The sequence below is a fragment of the Ammodytes marinus genome (assembly GCF_949987685.1).
Source record: "Ammodytes marinus genome assembly, chromosome: 20".
Taxonomy (NCBI): Eukaryota; Metazoa; Chordata; class Actinopteri; order Uranoscopiformes; family Ammodytidae; genus Ammodytes; species Ammodytes marinus.
Genome location: NC_137224.1, coordinates 4,270,576 through 4,292,075, shown reverse-complemented (window position 1 = coordinate 4,292,075; position 21,500 = coordinate 4,270,576). Strand labels below are relative to the sequence as shown.

General features: G+C 40.0%; 2 protein-coding genes across 2 annotated transcripts; one reads left to right on the top strand and one right to left on the bottom strand.

The window, feature by feature from the left end:
- Nucleotides 1-3,977: 3,977 nt before the first annotated feature.
- On the bottom strand, nucleotides 3,978-6,364 carry mrpl43 (mitochondrial ribosomal protein L43). The gene is made up of 3 exons (XM_080049456.1): nucleotides 6,123-6,364; nucleotides 5,521-5,627; nucleotides 3,978-4,935 (listed from the first exon to the last, which is right to left on the bottom strand). The coding sequence occupies exons 1-3, from the start codon at nucleotides 6,251-6,253 to the stop codon at nucleotides 4,721-4,723; spliced, it is 453 nt and encodes a 150-aa protein (XP_079905582.1). The 5' UTR covers nucleotides 6,254-6,364; the 3' UTR covers nucleotides 3,978-4,720.
- A 243-nt stretch (nucleotides 6,365-6,607) lies between these two features.
- On the top strand, nucleotides 6,608-13,118 carry twnk (twinkle mtDNA helicase). Its single transcript, XM_080048800.1, has 9 exons — nucleotides 6,608-6,659; nucleotides 7,326-7,706; nucleotides 8,226-8,511; nucleotides 8,935-9,370; nucleotides 9,549-9,815; nucleotides 10,277-10,517; nucleotides 11,085-11,192; nucleotides 11,360-11,501; nucleotides 11,911-13,118. The coding sequence occupies exons 2-9, from the start codon at nucleotides 7,351-7,353 to the stop codon at nucleotides 12,280-12,282; spliced, it is 2,208 nt and encodes a 735-aa protein (XP_079904926.1). The 5' UTR covers nucleotides 6,608-6,659; nucleotides 7,326-7,350; the 3' UTR covers nucleotides 12,283-13,118.
- The last annotated feature ends 8,382 nt before the right edge of the window (nucleotides 13,119-21,500 follow it).

The window sequence follows — 21,500 nt, the reverse complement described above, 5'->3', positions numbered from 1 at the left end:
TTTTGCTTCCATAACATGTCTTTTATCATACTAGTAGGCTATAATAAAAGGTCTAAAATACACATTTAGGTGTTTATTTGACAAAAACGTGTCTGTTTGCGTCCGTTTATTTCTCCCTTACAAACATCTTTAACAGACATGATCCCAAAAAGTAATTTTTTCTCAATACTCTGAACCAAAAATCTCAACTTTTTAAGCACTTACATCAACTAAACGTTTATCATTCTCAGCACTATTGTGAAGATTATTAAAGAAGGATTTGTTCATATGTCATTAATGGTTTGATGTATGCTACTTTTTGTGCTGCAAATGCATTTTGAAGTACCTATAAAAAGTATTTTTTGATTTTTTAAATGAAAAAAGGCTTTATCCAACATCTAGATTTTTGGTTTCTAAAACGATGCACATTTCTACATAATTAAACAAATTTGCATCTGTATTCAAAAAACGCCTGGAAAAAAAAAATTTCAATACAAGTAATCATCCATCAAAGTTTCATGCTGATACTTAAAAGTTAAAGATTTTTACCCTAGTGACATGCAGTGCCTCATCTTAACCTGACCTGGCTGTCCATGCAGAGAACAGTTTAGTTTTTAGTTTAGTTTATTTATTTCGATCAAAACATATTCACAACATCACTAACACAAGTTAAAAAAATAAAATAATAAAAAACACACAAAATAACACAAAGTTGTCATCGTAATTTATATATTAATTTCTTATTTCAGTAATGATACATATGGATATGTTGACAGAAGCTACTTTGGATTTTCATATTTCCAGCTATTTCTATCGCTCGTTTTTTATCCTCATCTTGATCCCTCTTTCTCTGTCTCTCTCTCTCTCTTACACGCACACACACACACACACACACACACACACACACACACACACACACACACACACACACACACACACACACACACACACACACACACACACACACACACACACACACACACACACACACACACACACACACACACACACCACCACCACAGTGTGACAGCATCATCCATTACTGTTCACATTCACACTCACTTTCTCTCTCAAGGACCCTGCTGAATTTACAAAAGGCGTTGATGGCCCCTAATCAATTAGAACAAGTTTTTTCAAAGAGCCCTTTAGAGGGTTACTTTGCAGCACTAGAAAACTACTGGATTTTGAGCATTAGTTCAACATTAGAAAGCTCATATTATGATTGTGAGATGCTTTTCCATTGCACGTGTTTCACATAAGAATTAGTCGGCTAACATAAGAATATGTGTCCTTAAATTATAATGTGCAGTACAAAGATGAACCAGGACTGTTAATCAGAATGAATAGAGGGTTTTGTTTTTATCATGCTAATTTATAGCTGTGAATTATGTGCATAAACATTTCATTTTTATTTAAATCAATGTTGTAAAGAAATGTTTTTGATGGGTTGATTTTTTTAATTTATTGTGAGTTTAAAACGTTGTCCTGAGTTTCAATTTGTATTGTTCTTAACCATGTGTTATGTCAAAGCTTCCATTATCAAGTTGTGAACAAGCCTTCACCTGTTGCTTAATTCTCACTCTGTTTAAGACAGGCACTGCACTGTTTACTGTAGCATGGACCTTAAGTAAAAATGGCTGACATATTGGCAGTTTTACCTTCACCCTGTGAACCCACAATTGTTGTTTTTGCAAATGCATTATCATCAGTTGCACCCTGCTGTGTCAATATGCAAAATGTAGTTTATTTTCTGTATATGTAGATTATTTCTCTAGGTGTTGGGCAAAAAAACTGGCTTAAAGAGATCACAATTTGCACTGCAAGTCATGTAGTAGCCTATAAACCCATGTCAACTGTGAAACTTTCCATCAAGTTGATTCTGTATGATTTTTACTATAATGTAGATAATGAACTTACCTGCTGAAGTGACTTATTTGCTATTTGTAAGTATAATTTAACCACCTGAGCTGTTCATAGAAATTCTTTTTTTTTTTGTTATGTTGTCTCTTGTGTCTAATTTATCTGGGTACGTTTCATTTGCACTTTGCTTATGTGATTAAAAGAGAAAAATGTATTAACTTATATTGAGCTTGAGAAAAAAAAAATGTGTCAGTGTCAACAGCCCCAAGGGGAAAGTTACAGGAAAATACATGCAGAACGTGTTCACACCGGAAACCATTTTTCTCAAGACACCACAGTCAGTACTCAGTATTGTTATTAGCTTGTGGCCATTGTCCCCCTATAGTAAAACATGGAGCTCACATGATCCCAGAGTCATTTACACACATACAATACTCTGGCAGTGCAGAGGTACAATTTAAGGGGATTGAAGGGAGGTGTTATAAAAATTGCCCATTTTCAAGGCAGTAACTTAGCAACAGCATCTTTATTTAGAGCCTTAAATAACCTGGCGTGGGTCTAGCTGTGGCAGTTCCCATTGGGGAGAGGGTGTGACGAGGACAAAGTGGCTCTGATATCTGCCTTATTTGCTGTGCTACAACTGGAAAACCTGCACCTACATTGAAAATAATAATGGTCAAATGTAATCAAACTTAGCCTATAACTAAACTTGACAAATTGAATTACAATGATCATAATTACCGGTCCTAGTATTAAGCTGTTCTGCTTAACTATTCTCTGATTTCAACCATTACAAAACGATTAAGCAAGAAAGGTAAAAAGCAAAAGCGAAAAACAGCAATATAGATATTACTTTCAAAAATTAATGAAAAGTTAATCCCACCCCCCATATCAACTACATGGTTACGGCCTTGTCTGAGGCTAATTTAAAGGGAGAGAGTTCTCACTTTCAACGATCAACTCAAGTGCAGATATTCATGAGTAGAAAATGAGTGAAATCATCAGCTTGAGTGTCCCGCTGCAGAGCTCGACTTACTCCGCTGCCTCTCACTCATCACAACCGTCCTCTGCAGTCTTCTCACGCTTTTTCTTCAACATAACATTTAATGGCTAGCCTAACCATTCCCTGTGTCCCCAGATTTATATATATATCTAAAAATAAATATGCCAGCAGAATAGTAGCCATCAATCACCAGAAGCGAGCGATCTGTTCTTGGGGCCCCTCTTTGCACGAGTCTGCTCATCTGTATTCATGAGACGACTTTCACTTGTAAGGATGTGTTTTGAGCTGAGAAGAACATTAAGGTCACTTGTAAAAGGGGACGTATATAGGAAGCAGGGGTCAGACAGTTATAAGAAATCAGGGCTGTCCCCGACTAAGAATCAACATAGTCGAATCTGATTGGTCAAATCTTGCCTATACAGTATTATTGCGACCTAGTCTACCATTCCTGCATACTAACGAGATTGATTATAAACTCATGAGTTATTTTCAAATTTTTATGAGCAGTATAATAGGCGAAGTATTATGATTTATTGGTAGAGAGACTAAGCAATTCCATGTCAAATCAGACATTCAGCACCCCCATTTAGCTATCATAGAATTATTCTTGTTTCATAACCAAATTTAGGACTATACGACTGTGAGATCGGCAGTCAAATTGGGCAACTTCGATCGAATCGGCGAATATTCAACTATTCAGGGCACCCAGAAAAAATAAATAAATTCAGGTTGTGAACTTCAAAGAAATCAGTGCATATTTTTTGCCAACGTCTATCTTGTTGAATCTGAACAAATCATTCAGTTGCATGTGTTTCTCTGCAGAGGTTAAAACTTGTCCCGCGAGCTATCACACAAAACCATCTGTCATGTTCATTTAAGCTCTGGATCATCATTTAAGATTGTGCATTGAGGAAGATACCACCAAAATCGTAATAATAAACTGTAGAGACATGCACATTCCCCCTCTTGTGTCACAAATAAAAAAGTTGTCCATCTAGTATGATGCTTGTGTGCTTAGTATTTTAACTGCAGTTAAATATATAGTGCAGACGGCTCTACTTGACACCAGCTTAGCTCTGTTGATCTTCTGACAAGCTGTTCAAAAAGAATCTAAATTTAAATGCCAACACCACCATTTGCACGAAAAAAATATTATTTTTTATTTCATACAAAGTTCCATCTTCCCTGGAGTGCCGCACTTTATTACAGGAATCCTCAAATAACCTTGAGATAAAAACAGTAATCGGCTGTTTTTTTATTACACCAGCTGGCAAGCCGCGGGTGTATTCACGTTCATCTATTCAAATGTGCCATTCGGAGCTGGTACTGTGTGCACTAAAGAGGACAGAAGGACATTGTAAATGAAAACATTCAGTAGATACTAGTGCGAGTCTTATCCATCAAATACATCGAGCAATGGCTGCAAACATGATTTAATGCTGGAGTCAGCGATTCTGGAGAATGCTTGTCAAATCCTTTTCTGGTCAAAATCAATTAATATCTCCTCACGATCCACTGTCTGTCCGTAGAAAATGTTAATGTGTTGCCTAGTGTTAATTCACAGCCTAGGCTCTGTAAACAGGCATGTCACTAGCTACGCTGGGCACCCTTTTTGTTTACAAACCAGTTTACAGAGCCTAGGCTGTCTAGTATTAACACCATCTTTTTTTTCAGCGCGCACACACCGTTCGGACAGGTATCAAATCGTGAGGATATATTCACCAACTCAGACAAAAACTGATTTTCTCAACGAGCGTTTTCCAGAATCACTGAATCCACCTTTAATTTAGATTGCACACACTTCACCAAAAAACTCCATATCTTTCACATGTACTCATAAAGTAACGTCCACACTTTTTCGACTTGTATGAGTCCTTGTTAAGAGTCTTGTTTCTGTGGCCGGATGGGTCCGATGGAGGGGGGGCGGTTGGTGAAGGGGTGCCACTGGCCCTGGATGCTGGGGTTGTCTGTGTGGAACGGCTTACGGATGCGGATGACATCCAGACCCGACTGGTTGGTCATTTTGGTCAAAAGCTCGGAAATCTGCTGAGACGATTTGCTGGTGACAATTTCTTCCCTCACGTTTCCATTCACTACAGGAAGAAAAAAATAGGATATGACAAAGTTTGAGTGACAGGGATATTTGTTTGATCTTTGCTAGTGTCAACAAGAGCATACAGTATATGATTCCGGAGAAGAACATTTTACTAAGTCAATAGGAACTTCCCAGCAGCATTTCACTTTTACCTGAAGAGAGGCCACAGGGGAAACTGTGTTATACTGCCCCCTACAGTTTGTAGCATTATACTACTCAGGTTCATACAGCATTTTAAGAAAAAATAAAAGGATTAAAGTTAAACATAGAAGCTTTAAGTATACGGGGGAAAATCCTGCTTATGATTACAAACAGTACATTGCCTGCCATCAGTAAAATGGAAGGGTATTCATTCACCTAAAAAAAGCTATTGAAAAAAGCACATGGATTTACCATACAAATATTAACACAAAAAAGACTATACAATTGCTTCTACACTCAACACCACTATCGGAACGTCTCTGTTTCCCTGTATTTAGTACTAAATGACATAGTAGTACACATACAATGAAGCATTATTTTAAATATAAATGTACGTTCTATGATGTAGAAAATAAATTAAGCATTAGTTGTGAGCACTTACAGTATTCTGCGACTACTTTGGGGATCCTGCAGGCCTGGGGAGAGACGTACACCACAGTCGCTGGGTTGCTCTTGGCATAATCAACCACGCCCTCTTCAATAAACTCCCTGAAACAGAATAAAGAAGAAATGGTCACTCTGCTCTCTGATTGGTAGGTAACACGTGTGTGGTATTTGTGCTTATACAGTATAACATCCCAGTGTTGTATGGTGTTACTGAATAGAATAGCTGATGTTGTATTATGTAATACAATATGTGCATATAGGGTCCATTGAAGTTGAGGCTATAAACATAAATAAAAACATTTATGTACAAAAGACAATGTAGATATCTTGAACTTGAATAACAACTAGTCATAATTCAGTTGCAGTATATCTGCAATGAGAAACCCCTTACACATGATTAATGTCAAAAGTAGCCTATTACCTATGAAAATGTATTTACGGATAGGCAATCTTGAATTAGAGCTCGACTTGTAAAAGTAAACGTATGATGAATACCCAGTCTACTGTCGAGCTATAATACATGTTAAACGACTTGCCATAATACACAGACACTGCCCTTGTGTTTCTAAGCATACAGGTTTGTTTATATTTCTTTACCTGACTCCCAGTGAGCTCTGTCCCTGTTTGGAGAAGATGATGGAGACCCGCTTCAGCTGACACACGTAGCGGCCCACTCCGTTCCTCAGGACGCTCTGCAGGAACCGGCTCGCGCTCCCTCTCGACGTCATCCTTAAAAAATAACTAACAAACCACTAATATGTGTGAAATAATGGTGTTATAATCAAAGACGATAAATAGCAACAACTGTCACAGAGGACGACCTCACGGGCATGCGTGTAGTTCGGTCCGTCGATGATTTGCTTCCGGGGGACAACAAAAAATGTAAAGGAAAATAGGACTTCATAAAATGACCACTTCTGTCACTTATATAAAATTCTAAATGTGTTCAAATATATACACAAAGATTTAATGTGTTTTTAAAATGTAAAATTAAACATATCTTAAATACTTTTTTTGAAACCATTTTCGGTACACTTTGCAGTATGTTTCACACGAACTTGTTTTGAAGACGCACCGAAAGCCCGGGTTAAAAAAAAGGAGCATGGAGGAGCGTGATGAAAGACTACAGAGCCTGTAAGCTGCACTTTGCGTGTTTTTTCCCATATATAAATATTAATTAATTGTTTTATTTCTACCCTAGTCTTGTTGGTGCAAAGTCGGGTTAATGTCATTAATTTTGTTAGAAATAATGTCTTCCTGCGTCACTTTGTCCTTTCTTTGACTTTGCTGATGTTTTCTTCCTATATTTATCCCTGTATGCAGGCTGAATGCCCTAAATGGAATTATCTATATAATTTATTTTCTACTTCAGGCTAAGTAGAACCAAGTAAGGTTAATATTCGTGTATAGTTTGCTAAAATTGAAGTCATATTGCACATTAAAGTACTAGTATTTAACGTTACGGTGACCATACTATCTGTCTAAATAGAAAGGAGATATTTTTTCAAGGTGATATGCAATACTTATACTTGTATGTTCATTTGCAAAATGAGTGTCAGTTGTCACCATCACAGACTGCCTTTTTTTGAGTGAGTCAGTGTTGCTTTGCATTTACCTTACACTTTGTATTTTTATAACAATATTTTATTTTTCTTATTTTTTTCTTTGTGTTCCTTTTTGTAATTTTGGAGAAACCTGGCAAAAGAAGTGCCTTCAAGATGTATTAAGTGTTACCTTATATTATTATTTTTTGCTTTGACATTGCTGATATTTACTTCCTATATTTCTGCCTTTTTGCAGGTTGAATGTCCTAACAGGCTAACTCATGTGGAGGAGGTTGCTCCATAAGGGCACCAGCTGCCTGGCGCAGGTGGCCGCCCCGAGGTTTCTCCAACACCACCAAAGACACTTCTCACCCCTCTGTGTGAGACACCTCACTCAGAAACCCCTTTACAGAACTACTGCACCTCTATGGGGGTCAAGACTTTGGGATAAATGCTTCCTCCCTACACACAGTGGGACCAGAGCTTATAAAAAGGATGCTAAATCTACTGTGGAGTTCCCCATAAGCCCTGTTACAGTCACAGACATTAAACAGTTCCTGCGCTCCAAAGACGTCCCCTTCCACGATGGATACAGCTGTCTACACATCCCGAGCATCTTCGTGGACCCGTCCTCAAGGTAGGGCTGTGCAAGTCTTGCTAAACTGTTTTTTTCAGAATTGAGATCACGATTCTCTCAAAAGATTCTGTTTTTTTAACTAAAAAATGTATTTCACTCTTAGAAACTCTTAAAACATACTATTTAAGTTCCAGACTTAAACTTAAAAGTCTTCTCTAACATAGGAAATTACAAGTCTATTTTCCTCTCTTATTCTAAACACACAATGATGCTTAAAGTTGCCGCTTTAAAATAAATAATGAAGAAAAAAAAAATCGAGGAGGGACAACGATTGGCAAGTTATAATAGATAACAAAATGAGAGAACATCTATAGAAATGTATGCATCAATGATAAATGAATAGCTTGTTTACAAAATGTAGCTAATTGTCATTGATAGAGCAACTGGCATTGTTCAGCAAAGACTTGAACTTGCAGCAAGATAATTGTCATAAATTAGAAATGAGATTGCTTAGAAATATGAATCAAGATCATGCTTTTGTATTACCATTAATCATGCAACCCTAACCATACCTCCCAGGGGCGAGAGCTTCAACCTATTCGTGGATAAGACAACGGGACAGTTCATGTGTAAGGAGACGCATGTGGAGGGCAGCTGGGAGGACCTACAAGACTGTCTGGAGGTCATGCAGAAGGAGGAGCAGGCCTTCCTCAGCCCCCATGTGTTGCTGGGTTACCCAGAGAGCGTGGAGGAGCAGGAGGAGAGAGAGTGGGAGCTGAGGGAGGTGCAGCGGGTCTGGACCAGCTCTGTGCCCTTCACTGACCTGCCTGAAGACGAGGCACAGCTCATCAAAACCATGTTCCAGGTACATTATGAATAGAGTGAATTGGTGAAAGATGTACTGGTGTTATCTATGAGAAGGTGTTGTGTTTTTCGTCCCCAGATTTTATCGTGTAGGTAGGGCTAGGCATTTGAAAATGATTTATAGGCATTTGAAAATGATTTAATCAAAGTAGATGCTATCAAATCGATTATTTTTTGTTTTTTTTCGGAATCCATGTCTTAAGACTTTTGAACGATTAATTTCACACATTTCAATTGAACTTTATTATCTTTTAAGACTTTAAAGATCTGTAGGAACTGTGTACATAAAAATGCTATGAATTTTTTTCTCTCTTTGAAATCAAACTGGTTTTTGGTCTGTTTTACAATCACTATAAATGTTGTAACGTAACATATAAATTATTTTTCTCACGGGATGATACAATTCATCACTCTTTTCTTTCAGATCACAAAGATCTCTAACGCCACCTTAAAGAAGTTTGGCGTGCGTCTCTTTAAGCCCACCAAGAGCCTGGTGTTCCCGTGGTACGGAGGTCCTGACTCCAGCCTGAAGGGGGTCAAGCTCCTCTCCGCCCAAAGCACAGACACTGACAAAGTCACTTACAACGAAGCCACCGTCCCAAAGTGCAACTCTTACTACAACCTCTTCGGCCTCCCACTTGTTAGCCGAATGGACTCTGAGGTGGTTTTGACTGGACATGAACTGGACACTTTAGCTGTGAGTCAGGCTACGGGACTCCCCAGTGTGGCTCTCCCAAGGGGGGTCAGCTGTCTCCCACCCATCCTACTGCCGTACCTGGAGCAGTTCAAACGGGTTACACTTTGGTTGGGAGGCGATATCCGCTCCTGGGAGGCATCAAAGATCTTCTCACGGAAGCTAGGTATTTGTTTATTTATTTTACATTTTTTGATTGTACATTTATTTTATTTACTTACTTATTTGTTTTCAGTCCTTTCTTGTGTTATTGCCTTATTTTCATCCCCCTGTACTTTTGTAAAGCGTCCTTTTTTTTCTTGAAAGGTGCTATATCACACTTAAGATATTATTTTTGTTATTAGGTCTGAGGCGCTGTTCATTGGTGCGGCCCGGGGAGTACCGGCCCTGTCCAGTGGAGGCTCTGGCCCAGGGGAAGAACTTCAGTAACATAATCAAGTCGTCCATCCCAGCAGCTCATAAGTCCATAGTGTCCTTCAAACAGCTGAGAGACGACGTGTACGGGGAGCTGGTTAACACAGAGCAGGTGGCCGGAGTCAAGTGGACACGCTTTCAAGAGCTCAACAAGATCCTCAAGGGACACCGCAAGGGGGAGCTCACTGTTTTTACAGGTAGGAGGAAAAATTAGGTTCCATCTTTGTTTTATGTATATTTAGTCCTGGTCTGCCCTTGTTTAACACTAAGGTAAGCTGCAGCTTTTAAAGTTTTTATGATGTTATAAAGGGGATATCGCTTCATAGCATCGTTACAAACATTAAAAGCTGCAATAACCAACATTGTATATCAAGAATGGATCCAATAATTAGGTATAAAATTGAAAGATGTCTTAATTTGTGACGTGTCAGTTCCTCTCCCCTTTTTTTGGCCCACAAATAGTGCTGACAAACATTACCTCCAAACATCAGAGAAACTAAATTGTCATCTAGTGGTGGAAAATATAATTATAGGTGATTGAAAATTCGGTTATGTATTTTCAGCTTCTTTCAATGTCTCCAGGTGGTCATTATTTGTTTTGTCTCCACAAAGTTTAATCAAATCTCTATTTTAATATGTGTGTGTTTCTGTGTACCAGGTCCTACCGGCAGCGGTAAGACCACCTTCATCAGTGAGCTGGCTCTGGACCTTTGCATGCAGGGCGTCAACACTCTGTGGGGAAGCTTTGAGATCAACAACGTGCGTTTAGCCAAGATCATGTTAACACAGTTCTCTATGCAACGACTGGAGGAAAACCTGGAGCAGTATGACTTCTGGGCCGACAAGTTTGAAGAGCTGCCCCTCTACTTCATGACCTTCCACGGGCAGCAAAACATCAAGTATGGCTTTATAAGTGTTTAACGAATACAGCTGGTTTAATTTTGCTTTTTGCATGGATACAAGCTTTCTTTGTTGTTTATCCCAGTCGGTAAAATGTAGTGGATTGTTTTTACTGACTGTCGGGCAAGAGCACAACATTAAGTAACTCAGTAACTGGTTTACATCAGAATATGCAAGCAATATCTTCTATATTTTACCCAATTTAATCTAAAGCGTGCTGCAATTATTAGGTGATAAATCGATTAGTCAATAATCAGAAACTAGGTCTTTTTTGTAAAGTATAATAAGACTGACTAACATCTTTTCGTTTGGGATTTTGATTTGGACAAAAACAAGATATTGGAAATAGGGTACAATTAAATGAGAACATGATTGGTTGAAAATTTTGCACTGAAAATTCTAATTTGAGCTTTACTATAACTATGACAAGTGGAGAGTATACGTTTGTTAAGTATTAGCTCAATTTGTTTACACTACTGCTGTGTGATATTATAAATCAATACAATGATAGGATATAAAAGCAGTATTTTTATATATAACATTTCGTCTCCAACCTTCTTTTATAGGACTGTGCTGGAAACGATGCAACATTCCGTCTACATGTACGATATCAACCACGTGGTCATTGACAACCTGCAGTTCATGATGGGGCAGGAAAACCTCTCAGTAGACAAGTGAGTAAGAGTTATGGTGGATAGGAACAATCAAATATTTCTGACTTTTTCTACCAGTTTCATCGGGTACAATACCGACCTGCACTTGTGGAAATAAACAATGGAAATATTGTAAATAAATGATTTAAAATAGAAAAATCAATATATTGAAATAAACCATGTTCCAGGTTTGCAGTCCAGGATCACATCATTGGAGCGTTCAGAAAGTTTGCGACCAACAGCAGCTGCCACGTCACGCTGATCATTCACCCCAGGAAGGAGGAGGACGACCGGGAGCTACAGACAGCCTCTATCTTTGGATCAGCAAAGGTAACACAGCGGAATGGATTTTTAATTTAGATTTTTAATGTTTTGTTTTCTCATGACTGTGGCTAGAATAGATCTTTTGAACATGAAAACTGTGACGAAATGAATATTTTCTTGTTGTTTGACAAGATTAGGCAGCGCTAAAATGTTAGTGGTCGGAAGTCAGACATTCAAATTGTAGGATTTTTCCCTTTTTTAAATGTGAATCCAGTCCGTCAAAATGTTTAGGCTTGTTTGAGACAAGCTTTAGTCAAACTCGGCTTCAGGGGTCGGCTGAATTTTATTTTTCAACAATTTTTATTATAGCATATATTTAAAATACAAAGACATATATTTACAACGCTGCAGCTGTTGTATACAATAACTAAACACCCCTTTAACCTTTGCCCTCCCCCTCCCCCCCCTGCTCCAGGCGAGCCAGGAGGCCGACAACGTGCTGATCCTGCAGGAGAAGAAGATGGTGACCATCCCGGGCCGCCGGTCGCTACAGGTTACCAAGAACCGCTTTGACGGAGACGTGGGAATATTCCCTCTGGACTTCATCAAGACGTCTCTCACTTTCTCAACTCCTCTGAAGGGCAAACACAAGCTGAGGAAAGTTAACGGCAAGCCAGAGGACAGTGAAGAGGTCGCACAGGTGGAGGTGAAGAAGGAAGAGGTTAAAAAGGTAGAGGTAAAGAAAGAGAAGGCAGAGAAAGTGACTAAAGTGACTAAAACGACAAAGACTCCACGAGCGACCAAGAATGCTGCCACTGCAAATGAAATCGCACAGAAGAAATGTTAGAATGGACTTCAAAGGAAGTAATATTGGGTCATTTTCTCTAAGTTTGAAGGGTTATGCCGCATTTACACTGAGCACCACAGTTCGGTTCGGCACGGCACGGAAACCCTAGATCTGGCTTGCGTTTCCACTGCAGACAGTACCCTTACTTGGCAGGTGGGACTACACACACAGCGGTTTATCTCTCACACGGAAATGATTTTGTCGACCAATCAACGGACTGCAGAGTGTAGCTCCACCCTTAAGGACCCTTTGGGATGGCTTGGTTCCCCGACGAAAGGGTGACAAAAATAAGTGCAGCTCGGCTTGCTTATTTTAGTACCCTTTCCAACTTTGTACAGTGGAAACGCAAATCAATACGAACCGAACCGCTCAGTGGAAAACAAGGCTTTAGAAAGCTGTTCCAAAGATATCATGTGAAAGTTAACGTTAAGAAAGTTTTATGTCCATACGTTTTAACTAAGCTAAACATAAGGTAGATATATATATACTGTAGAATATACTGTATAAAGTAACATATCCTATTGTAATTCACAATGAAGTCTAAAGTTACGATCTGAAGTTACACAAAAATGAGTTGATTACGGAACAAAGTTAGGACCAGAATGTGAAATAATGATGGGTTAAGTGTTGGTACACGTTAAGCGTTTATATGCAGCTACTACTGTATATATAAATAAACTATTCTCAGTGTTAAAAGTGTTCAATTTGGAATAATACTGTGACACCCAGAGCTACTGTTTCCATTGTAAAAACACTATCACACTGTCTGCTTGCCAGGATGACACCTGCACCATAGTGTTCTATCTACTGACCTTTTTGTATTATGACTTATTGAATGAGCTACTTTTTTACACAAATAAATATATAAATTCAAAGTTGTGATGCATTGTTCTCTCTGTAATTCTCTCTGTGGCCAATAGGGGACAGTGTGTGCTTTCTAGATAACGGCCTATGAGAATAAACCTCTACAGTAAATATCCCTGCCTTTTATTTACAATTGGCAAATATGCAAAACATGTGTATTTGATTTAGTGTTGTCTCTGGGCCTCAATACTCGCTGATTTTAAATCGCTGAGGCAATTTGCACCAGATGTCTGTGAAATGTTATAGATAAACCGCAACCGTGACACTGCACAATCATGCACATTAGCAGGGAAATGGATCATTCTGCTCTGTTCACAAACACGGTAGTCCTCCAGCGAGATTGTGCTATTCATACAGACTAACCTCCTGCTGTACAGTAGGTGCAACCACTTATTAACACTTCTAATTAAGTGGTGTCACATTACACGCCATGTTAAAAAGGTGAGGAGGTTACCTAGGTTTCACAGCACCTGCCTGATGCTCTTCATACTGAGTCATCCCCAGTGTCGGGTTACTCAATTCATTATTTAGACTGAGTGACTTTTAATAAATGCAAATGTGTTTCAGAAAATCTTCAGATGAATATTTCATGGGTGAGGTCAACCGCCCTGCCTTGCCCTGGTGTGGGGTTACATGTTGAATCAGCAGCTTTCAGAAGGTCTGAATCATGCTTTACTGTAGGCTGTTGTATGGAGGACAGTTACTTGACATAATTAAAAATTAAATATACAAATAAATTATGATGAACTTATGATGGATGCTTCAAAACCACACATTTGAAATGAGATATGGCAGGGCAGGTCCAGAGATTGTTCCTTTAATTCTACGCATCTATATTCCTTGTCATAACCTACTGGTTCCTACATTTCCCATAATGCAACTCGGTCACCAACAGTTTGGGTGGAAATTCAGGCTTGTGATGCCAGTAGCTGCTAACAAAACAATGAGCAGCTGGCTTGCAGTGGAGGTGAGGAGTCGGCAACAGAGGTCTGTTAAGCTAATTTTTTTTTAACTCTGTCTCTAGGATTATTTTCATTTTCAGACTTGTAGTCCAAATGACACCGTATCACATAACATCACTTCAGGTATTCAGACTTTAGAAATCAGACTTCTTTCATTCACACAATGCATTAGACAACCTTTCAGTGCAGAACTCCCCAACACCAACTTTGACATTCAAAATTGGTGTAGTTCCCCTTTAAAATTGTTCCACCGTCTGTGTCTAGAGTTCACACAGACACTGGGGCCTCTCTGTCTGCCTCTGAGATCCCTGCTGGCTGCCTCTCTGACAGACCAAGCCCAGGGAAAGCTCCTGGCACTGGACTCACTTTACTTTACCCATGGTATGTGGATCCCCTTGAGTTCCCTGGATAGCTGAAACTGTAAAATATTGTTGTAAGCTGTGGGGAATAATCCCTGTTTATGTTTGGATGAACGTCAATCACTGTGGATGAGATGGCAGGAGGGAGACAGTTCCTGGACATATAATAATATAATATTAATAATTTATTTATTTCAGACTCTCAAGGAGGTCCATAGCTATGTATATAAAGCAAGGAAATACATACAAGAAAAATATAATAAGATATACATACAATATACAATAAATCTGTCATTTTACGAATTTGTGCCCAGGCTGTCATGCCAATGTATTTTGTGGTGATCGCCAAATTTTTCTTCTATCCATTTTTCTCTTGTTGCTTCTTCCCATGAGCGTTCCTTTAAAGCTATAGTGTGTATCTTCTGTCGCCCCCTTTGAGGAATTATAGTTAGTTAGGCGTTATAGCAACAACACTGTCCACGCATCTACATGAAGCTAGCCTACTGTGATCGCGCAGGGATTCTATTCCTTCTGCTGTACGTCCAGGTTTTTTCTCAGCAGTAGAATTAACAACTGAAACATTTCGTGGACGCTTTTTTGGGTTTTCTTCTTGAGCTCCTGTGCCAGTGTCGGGGGTTTGACACCAGTTTGTAAACGCTGCCATATACTGGGAAATACAGAGAGAGTTTTGTGGAGCTGGTAGGCTTAATCAACTTTGTGTCAACTCGTTTGGCAATGGCTTTAATTTTACCGACATTCTTTCATATTAGTTAAGTTACACACTGTAGCTTTAAATGCTTAAATGTTTTCCTGTGAATGGTTTACTGCTGTGCAAGTATACACACTGCTTTCCTGTAATGACTGCAGGCTGTGTGCCGGATGCCTCTGGGTGTCTCTTCCCTGTGTGGGTGTGGGATGTGACTGCTTGGGCCTCTGAATGGAGCTCTTTGTGTTGTGAGGCAATGCTGCACCCAGATGATGTCGCCTGCTGCCAGATCCTCAAAAGAAGGGAAAAAACTCACTAGAATTGGAACGAATTAGTTTGACACCAATGCCTTAAGAGGAACAGTTTCACAGAATTTTCTTAGATACTTACACTCTCTAGCTGTCAGTCATATTTTTATACGATTACAGAGCTTCATTCTAGTACATGTTTAAAGATGGAGTCAGAAATCTTGGAGAGTGCTTGTTGTCAAAACAACCTTTTGACAAAATCAGTGAAAAACTCCTCATGATCCGCTACTTGAACAGTGTTAATACACAGCCTAGGCTCTGTAAATGGGCATGTTGCTAGCTATGATGGGCCCCTTTGCTTACATACCCGTTTACAGAGCCTAGGCTGTGTATTAACGTCAGATAGGTAGCGGACAGTGAGGAGATATTCCACTGATTTTGACAAAAAGTGATTTTGACATCAAAAGTTCTCTAGAATCCGTGACTCAACCTTTTAAAGACAGTAGCTCAAAACTCCTCTTTATTTTCTCCAAGTTAACAGGTGGTGAACATTAAAAAACACGATTAAATTCTGGAACTGCTGCTGTGTACGTCAGAGGGACAGCGCTGCACGAATAGATTGTTTGCCTCTTTGTTTTTGGAAGGGCCTGTGTGACGATCAGAGCTTTGCACGCCGGTTCAAATCGCTGCCATCTGGAGAGAGGGCGAGATGAAACAACTGTTGTTATGCAGCTCTTAATCTCGAAGGAAACAAATCGTGAAAGAATTCCCCTTTCATCAAAACGCTATTAGATATCAGAGGATGTGTGGAGGCAATGAGGCTAAGAAAAGATGTTTCAGCTGTAGATAAAAAGCCCTTTCTCTCATGAAGAATTTGACTCAAAATCCACAGAAAAACACATATATGTAAACAGGGATGTATGTAAACTTATTGTATATTTTGTCAATGGGTGTAGGAGTAGTTAGACATGGGAGAGCTGTGTGTGTGTGTGTGTGTGTGTGTGTGTGTGTGTGTGTGTTTGTGCGTGCGTGTGTGTGTGTGTGTGTGTGTGTGTGTGTGTGTGTTTGTGCGTGTGTGTGTGTGTGTGTGTGTGTGTGTGAATGTCTTTTTTGTTTAGTACTTCTTGTATATTTATGTAAAGCACCCCCCTTGAAAATGAGCTGATTTATCTCAAGGGGTTTATCCTTCTTATAAACTATCATATCTACTATAACTCATTCCACAAACAAAAGTCAAAATCCAGGCTTTGTAACAGTCAGTGAAAAATGTGACCATGGAGGCCCCTTCGGCTGCTAAATGCTGATGATGGGACGATTGGATACATGACATAGCCTGCATAGCTCTCCGCCCCATTAGCTGCCCCCTCGTTTAGCCCAAAGTATTTGACCAAAATCTGGAGGTAATTTCAGAACCTTCAAATAAGACTTAATCAGCTAGAGGCCTTTGGCAGTGGGGAGGGATGTTACTCAACGTCCAAGACGGGATTATGTTCTAGGTATTTTCGGCTTATCTTGGTCATGATAGATGGTCCCCTCTTTGGACATGGTTTATGGTTACAAGACAGTATCGTACTGATTAGAGTTCAGAAGGACAGCTCAGTAAACACAAGAGATTCACAGTATTCTGGAGAAAAGTGAAGCCATAATGAAACTAGTAAAGAGTATGTATTCATGGTTAAATATAACATTGACATTTAGACAAATACGCTTTTTCACTTGTTGGCCGATTTAGATGATAATATCAATACTACTGTAATGTTGGCTTGGTAAATTATGAAGCATGGCAAGCAACCAGTTCATTTTACTTAGCTGGAAATGTGGGAAAATATCTACCATAGTTCAAAGGGATCAAAATGTGTCCACCAGATTCTTTAAAGCTTAAAAAACACGTTATACCTCATTGGTTGGTTTTTACGAGTGCTTATGTTCAGGACTGATTCTTGGCTGGACTCAGTGACCCTAGTCTGCTTCCATTGTTAATGCTATGCTAAGATAAGCTAAGCGGCTGCTGGCTGTAGCTTGATATATACCGTACAGACATGACAGTGATGTTGATCTTGTCATCTAAGTCTCAACAAGCAAGCTAATAAACAGGTTTACCAAAATTTCAAACTATTCTTTAAAACATGTTGAGCATGCTACTATATTACAGCGAGAGTGGGAAAGTAAGTGCTGTCTCTCTGTAATGCAACATCATATGAATTATACAGTGAAATACAACAGTGGAGAGAGACAGAACATATTTAAATGACACACACCAATTTACTCTATATAAGTCAATTGCCATAAATCTGCTACATTTAACCCTAGCTCTAACATTGGAGCAAATCACTAAGTGGAGCTGGAGTTGAGATTGTTTTGTAAGATGCTGTTTCCAAGGTCAAGAATAAAACTATCAAGCTCAACATTGATCCTAAAAGTGGTCAGTCAAACTGTCACAGATCCTTTTGTTTAAACACGTCTAGTGAACCAGTCCAGGCGGGTTAATTGCATAACAGTGTTTTAAAATAGAGTCACGGAACAACTAATTCTGGTCCTATTCTGGTTTTGTGCCTTCTGCTTGATAAACTCCACATTTAGCAGCTTAGAGCGAGAGGGAGGACATTATTTGACCCAGACTGACACTAAAATAGAAAGTGTGACTGAACATTGAGTGCATGGAGGAGGTACAGTGAGTATGTGGAGCGAGTTCATCAGCACACTCACACCGTGTCTGTCACGTTATCATTCCTCCCCTTGAGGCAACACTGTAACTTTTCTTATCCTTCAAATGAGGGAAACTGGGACCCGGTATTTCTTGCCAGAATCATTGCACTGGATGAATTGATTCTACGCAGTGGCCTGCATAGGTGTGTGTGTGTGTGTGTGTGTGTGTGTGTGTGTGTGTGTGTGTGTGTGTGTGTGTGTGTGTGTGTGTGTGTGTGTGTGTGTGTGTGTGTGTGTGTGTGTGTGCGTGCGTGTGGGTGCGTCACCTAATCCAGCCAAAACTAATAATCACACCAATATTTCAGGGCTGTCCGCTTTCCCAGGTCCTGCATTCATTTACATGGCAGAGGAGCTCTTTATTAATTTTTCGCCCCGGCCCTTGGAAAGTCTTTGCACATCACTGATTCTACATACAATCAGTTTGAATTGCTCATAAATTCCCATATTAGATTTGATTTTGATTTGATATCAGTGCATGGCTTTTTTCTCTCTGTCTGTGTATTGCCGCCAGAGCATATTCTGAAGACATCACTGACAGAGACCATAGGCCGATACAGAGTCAAAGCTGATTCAAGATGCCCCACCTTCCCCTTAATGTCAGGACATAAGGGAGGGGATGAGAGAGAGTTGGTGGGTGGGTGGGTGAGTGAGTGAGTGAGTGAGTGAGTGTGTGTGTGTGTGTGTGTGTGTGTGTGTGTGTGTGTGTGTGTGTGTGTGTGTGTGTGTGTGTGTGTGTGCGCGTATGTGCGCGCGTGTGTGTCTGCCTCACTTACTCACGTCCACTCTTCACGCTTGACCCACATTATCCAACAGAATGCTGCCTCTGTGTGTATTAATAACCATGTGCACATCCTCCTCTCTGTGCTCCCCAGACCAGGAGAAGAAGGCTCATATTTCAGCTCATTATGTGAATGCAAGTCTACAGTTTTTCTTATCGCGAACAAAAAAAACTAAAACCATGAAACCAAAGCCTGATATGTCTTATTGCTCTGTGCCAAATAGCTCTAAAGTAGCCCAAACATGATTAAAAACACAACAGGGAGTCATACTGTTGCGAAAACTAAAAATGCCTATGAACACACACTTTATTTCATCTCGTGTCAATCACACACACTCACTGTTCACTGGAGCACAACATTTGGCCTAATCCACTGCTGGAAAAACAGTCCCCAACGAATCAATAATTTATTCCTGTTTGAGTAACATTGACTGAAAAATACAATGCCAAGCGGTTTTACCCTTTTATTGAAGGAATTTTCTTCTTGTCAAAAACAGCAGCTCGACAAAAAAGACACACACACAGGATTACATTTACTTTGTGTTTTTAAAGCTTTGTAATGTGGCTAATATTGATTTTCTTGATTTGCTTAATGCGCATAAAGCAAATGTTTGAAAACAAGCTCACAAAATCAATGTAGAATGTGATGGTATAGTGTATTTTCTAATGGGTATAATATTTAGCATACATTACTTATAATAAAAAATACAATTTTGTTGTTTGTTTCTACTTGAACTATAGCGTGTCAGCACAATACATGCGTATGTATTATGCAATACAATTGAAAAGACCTTGGCTAGTCACAGAAAAGTACATCTAAGTTGTAGCCTGCCGTTCGTGAGCTGTAGCCCCTCTGAGAATACCCACAGCACTGTATTTCCCTGTGTTGTGGCAGGTAAAGTGGTTCACATGCAAACATCTAAAAGGTCAACCAGCATGTACACTACATTGCTTTTGGGTGCACTTGTATTGAGCTGTTGTCCATCTCACACCAGCTACAGCCTCCATAGAGATCCCAGTTACTTTCCTGATTCTCCTGAGCCTTCCTGAGTCATTTAGGATACCGTGCACTCATGTACCAAATGCTCAACTGTCATGTAGCATTAGCAACGGGCCCTTAAACTGACCGTGCACATCCCAAAGTGACAGCGCTGCACTGTAAAAACACCTGCCCAGTTGGTGTGCTACAGTGCTCATGTTCTGACTTTTCTAACAAGATGGGGGAAAGGCTTTTGAGAGACAGCAACGTGCCCAGGGCTTGTGTAACACTGAGATCTGGCCAAAGAAAAGGCGTATAGCGGCTTAATCGGCCCTGGCACGGAGGATGTGGACGCTGTTCAAAAGCCCTGAGGGGACTGGAGAGTGTCCACCATCTTACGCTGCAGTTCTGGACTTTTTTTGGGGGGGGGCGCTGGAAAAATCCTAGGTTAAAGGTGGAGTCAGTGATTCTGGTTTGTTGTCAATTAATTTTTTGTCAAAATCTGTGAATATCTCTTCACAGTATTGTGTGTGCGCTGATAACAATTCTAGTGTTCATACACAGCCTAAGATCTATTACAGATATTCACTGAATTTGACATAAAGTGTTAGCATTCTCCAGAATCTCTGACTCCACCTTTAATACACAGCCTATAGTTCTGTAAAGAAGGTTGTTAGCTATGGCGGGTCCCCTTTGTTTACATACCCTTTGCTCTAATTCCTTTTTACAGAGCATAGGCTGTGTATTAACACTGGATTTTTTTTCACAGATTATGACAAGCATTCTCCAGAATCACTGACTCCACCTTTAAAGGAGCAGGGCAGGTGAGGTGAACATAAAGAGCATAATTACAGTGGGTGGAGTGGTGGGTTTGTGGTCTGGAAATTGGATTCTGAGGTGGAAATATAGTGTATGGGGCTTTCAGGGACAGCTCGCTCTGTTTTAAATGAGTGGAGGGGCCTCATCTCTCCAAAGCAAGTGGCCGTAATTAGCACCCTCCATCGGGGATAAGTGCGGCTACTGGCAGGGGTCCAGCACCTCACACCAGACTTTCTTTCAAATGTTCTCTTGGAGCGAGAGAGAGAGACAGAGAGAGAAAGGAGAGAGGTGGAGACAGCTTTGCCCAACCAACCGGGCATAGGCTACCCCCAAAGCCGGGCCAAAAAAAAAGGAAAAAAGAAAAGAAATGCCCATTCACTCTCAAATGAGCCGTCTGGATGGCCACCTTCAAAGCAGGGCCCCTCGCTCGCTGCCTAATCTGCCCAGACCGTGTGCACACACTGGGCAGTCTGCTTCATGAAAGCCTGGGCACAGAGAACCAGAGCCAGTGGTCGCCCCGGTGCAGCAGTTAATTGAAGCTTTATCAGCATATGAGCATGGGCAGTTAAGCAGATTATCCAACAGTGCAGTATCCTCCATCGAGATGCGTGTAAAATTAAGCCAAGCACCTCACTTCTTAGACACTTCTTATGTTATAAATTCAACACCATTTTCTGTCATTTCTGGGCAGAAAACGTATAGATTCATGCATGAAATCATTACATATTCAAATACAGTTCCTCAATTACCAAGGACAACATTTGATAATGTGAATTTAAGTGAGTGCACCATTCAGT

What these genes read in the sequence shown, in the direction of transcription:
- twnk (XM_080048800.1), top strand. Translation starts at nt 7,351, where the DNA reads ATGTGGAGGAGGTTGCTCCATAAGGGCACCAGCTGCCTGGCGCAGGTG. An exon ending in TCATCAAAACCATGTTCCAG is followed by an intron (nt 8,512 to 8,934) that starts GTACATTATGAA and finishes CTTTTCTTTCAG; the next exon opens with ATCACAAAGATCTCTAACGC. An exon ending in GGAGCTCACTGTTTTTACAG is followed by an intron (nt 9,816 to 10,276) that starts GTAGGAGGAAAA and finishes TCTGTGTACCAG; the next exon opens with GTCCTACCGGCAGCGGTAAG.
- mrpl43 (XM_080049456.1), bottom strand. Translation starts at nt 6,253, where the DNA reads ATGACGTCGAGAGGGAGCGCGAGCCGGTTCCTGCAGAGCGTCCTGAGG. An exon ending in CAGAGCTCACTGGGAGTCAG is followed by an intron (nt 5,628 to 6,122) that starts GTAAAGAAATAT and finishes ATTCTGTTTCAG; the next exon opens with GGAGTTTATTGAAGAGGGCG. An exon ending in CAAAGTAGTCGCAGAATACT is followed by an intron (nt 4,936 to 5,520) that starts GTAAGTGCTCAC and finishes TTCTTCCTGTAG; the next exon opens with TGAATGGAAACGTGAGGGAA.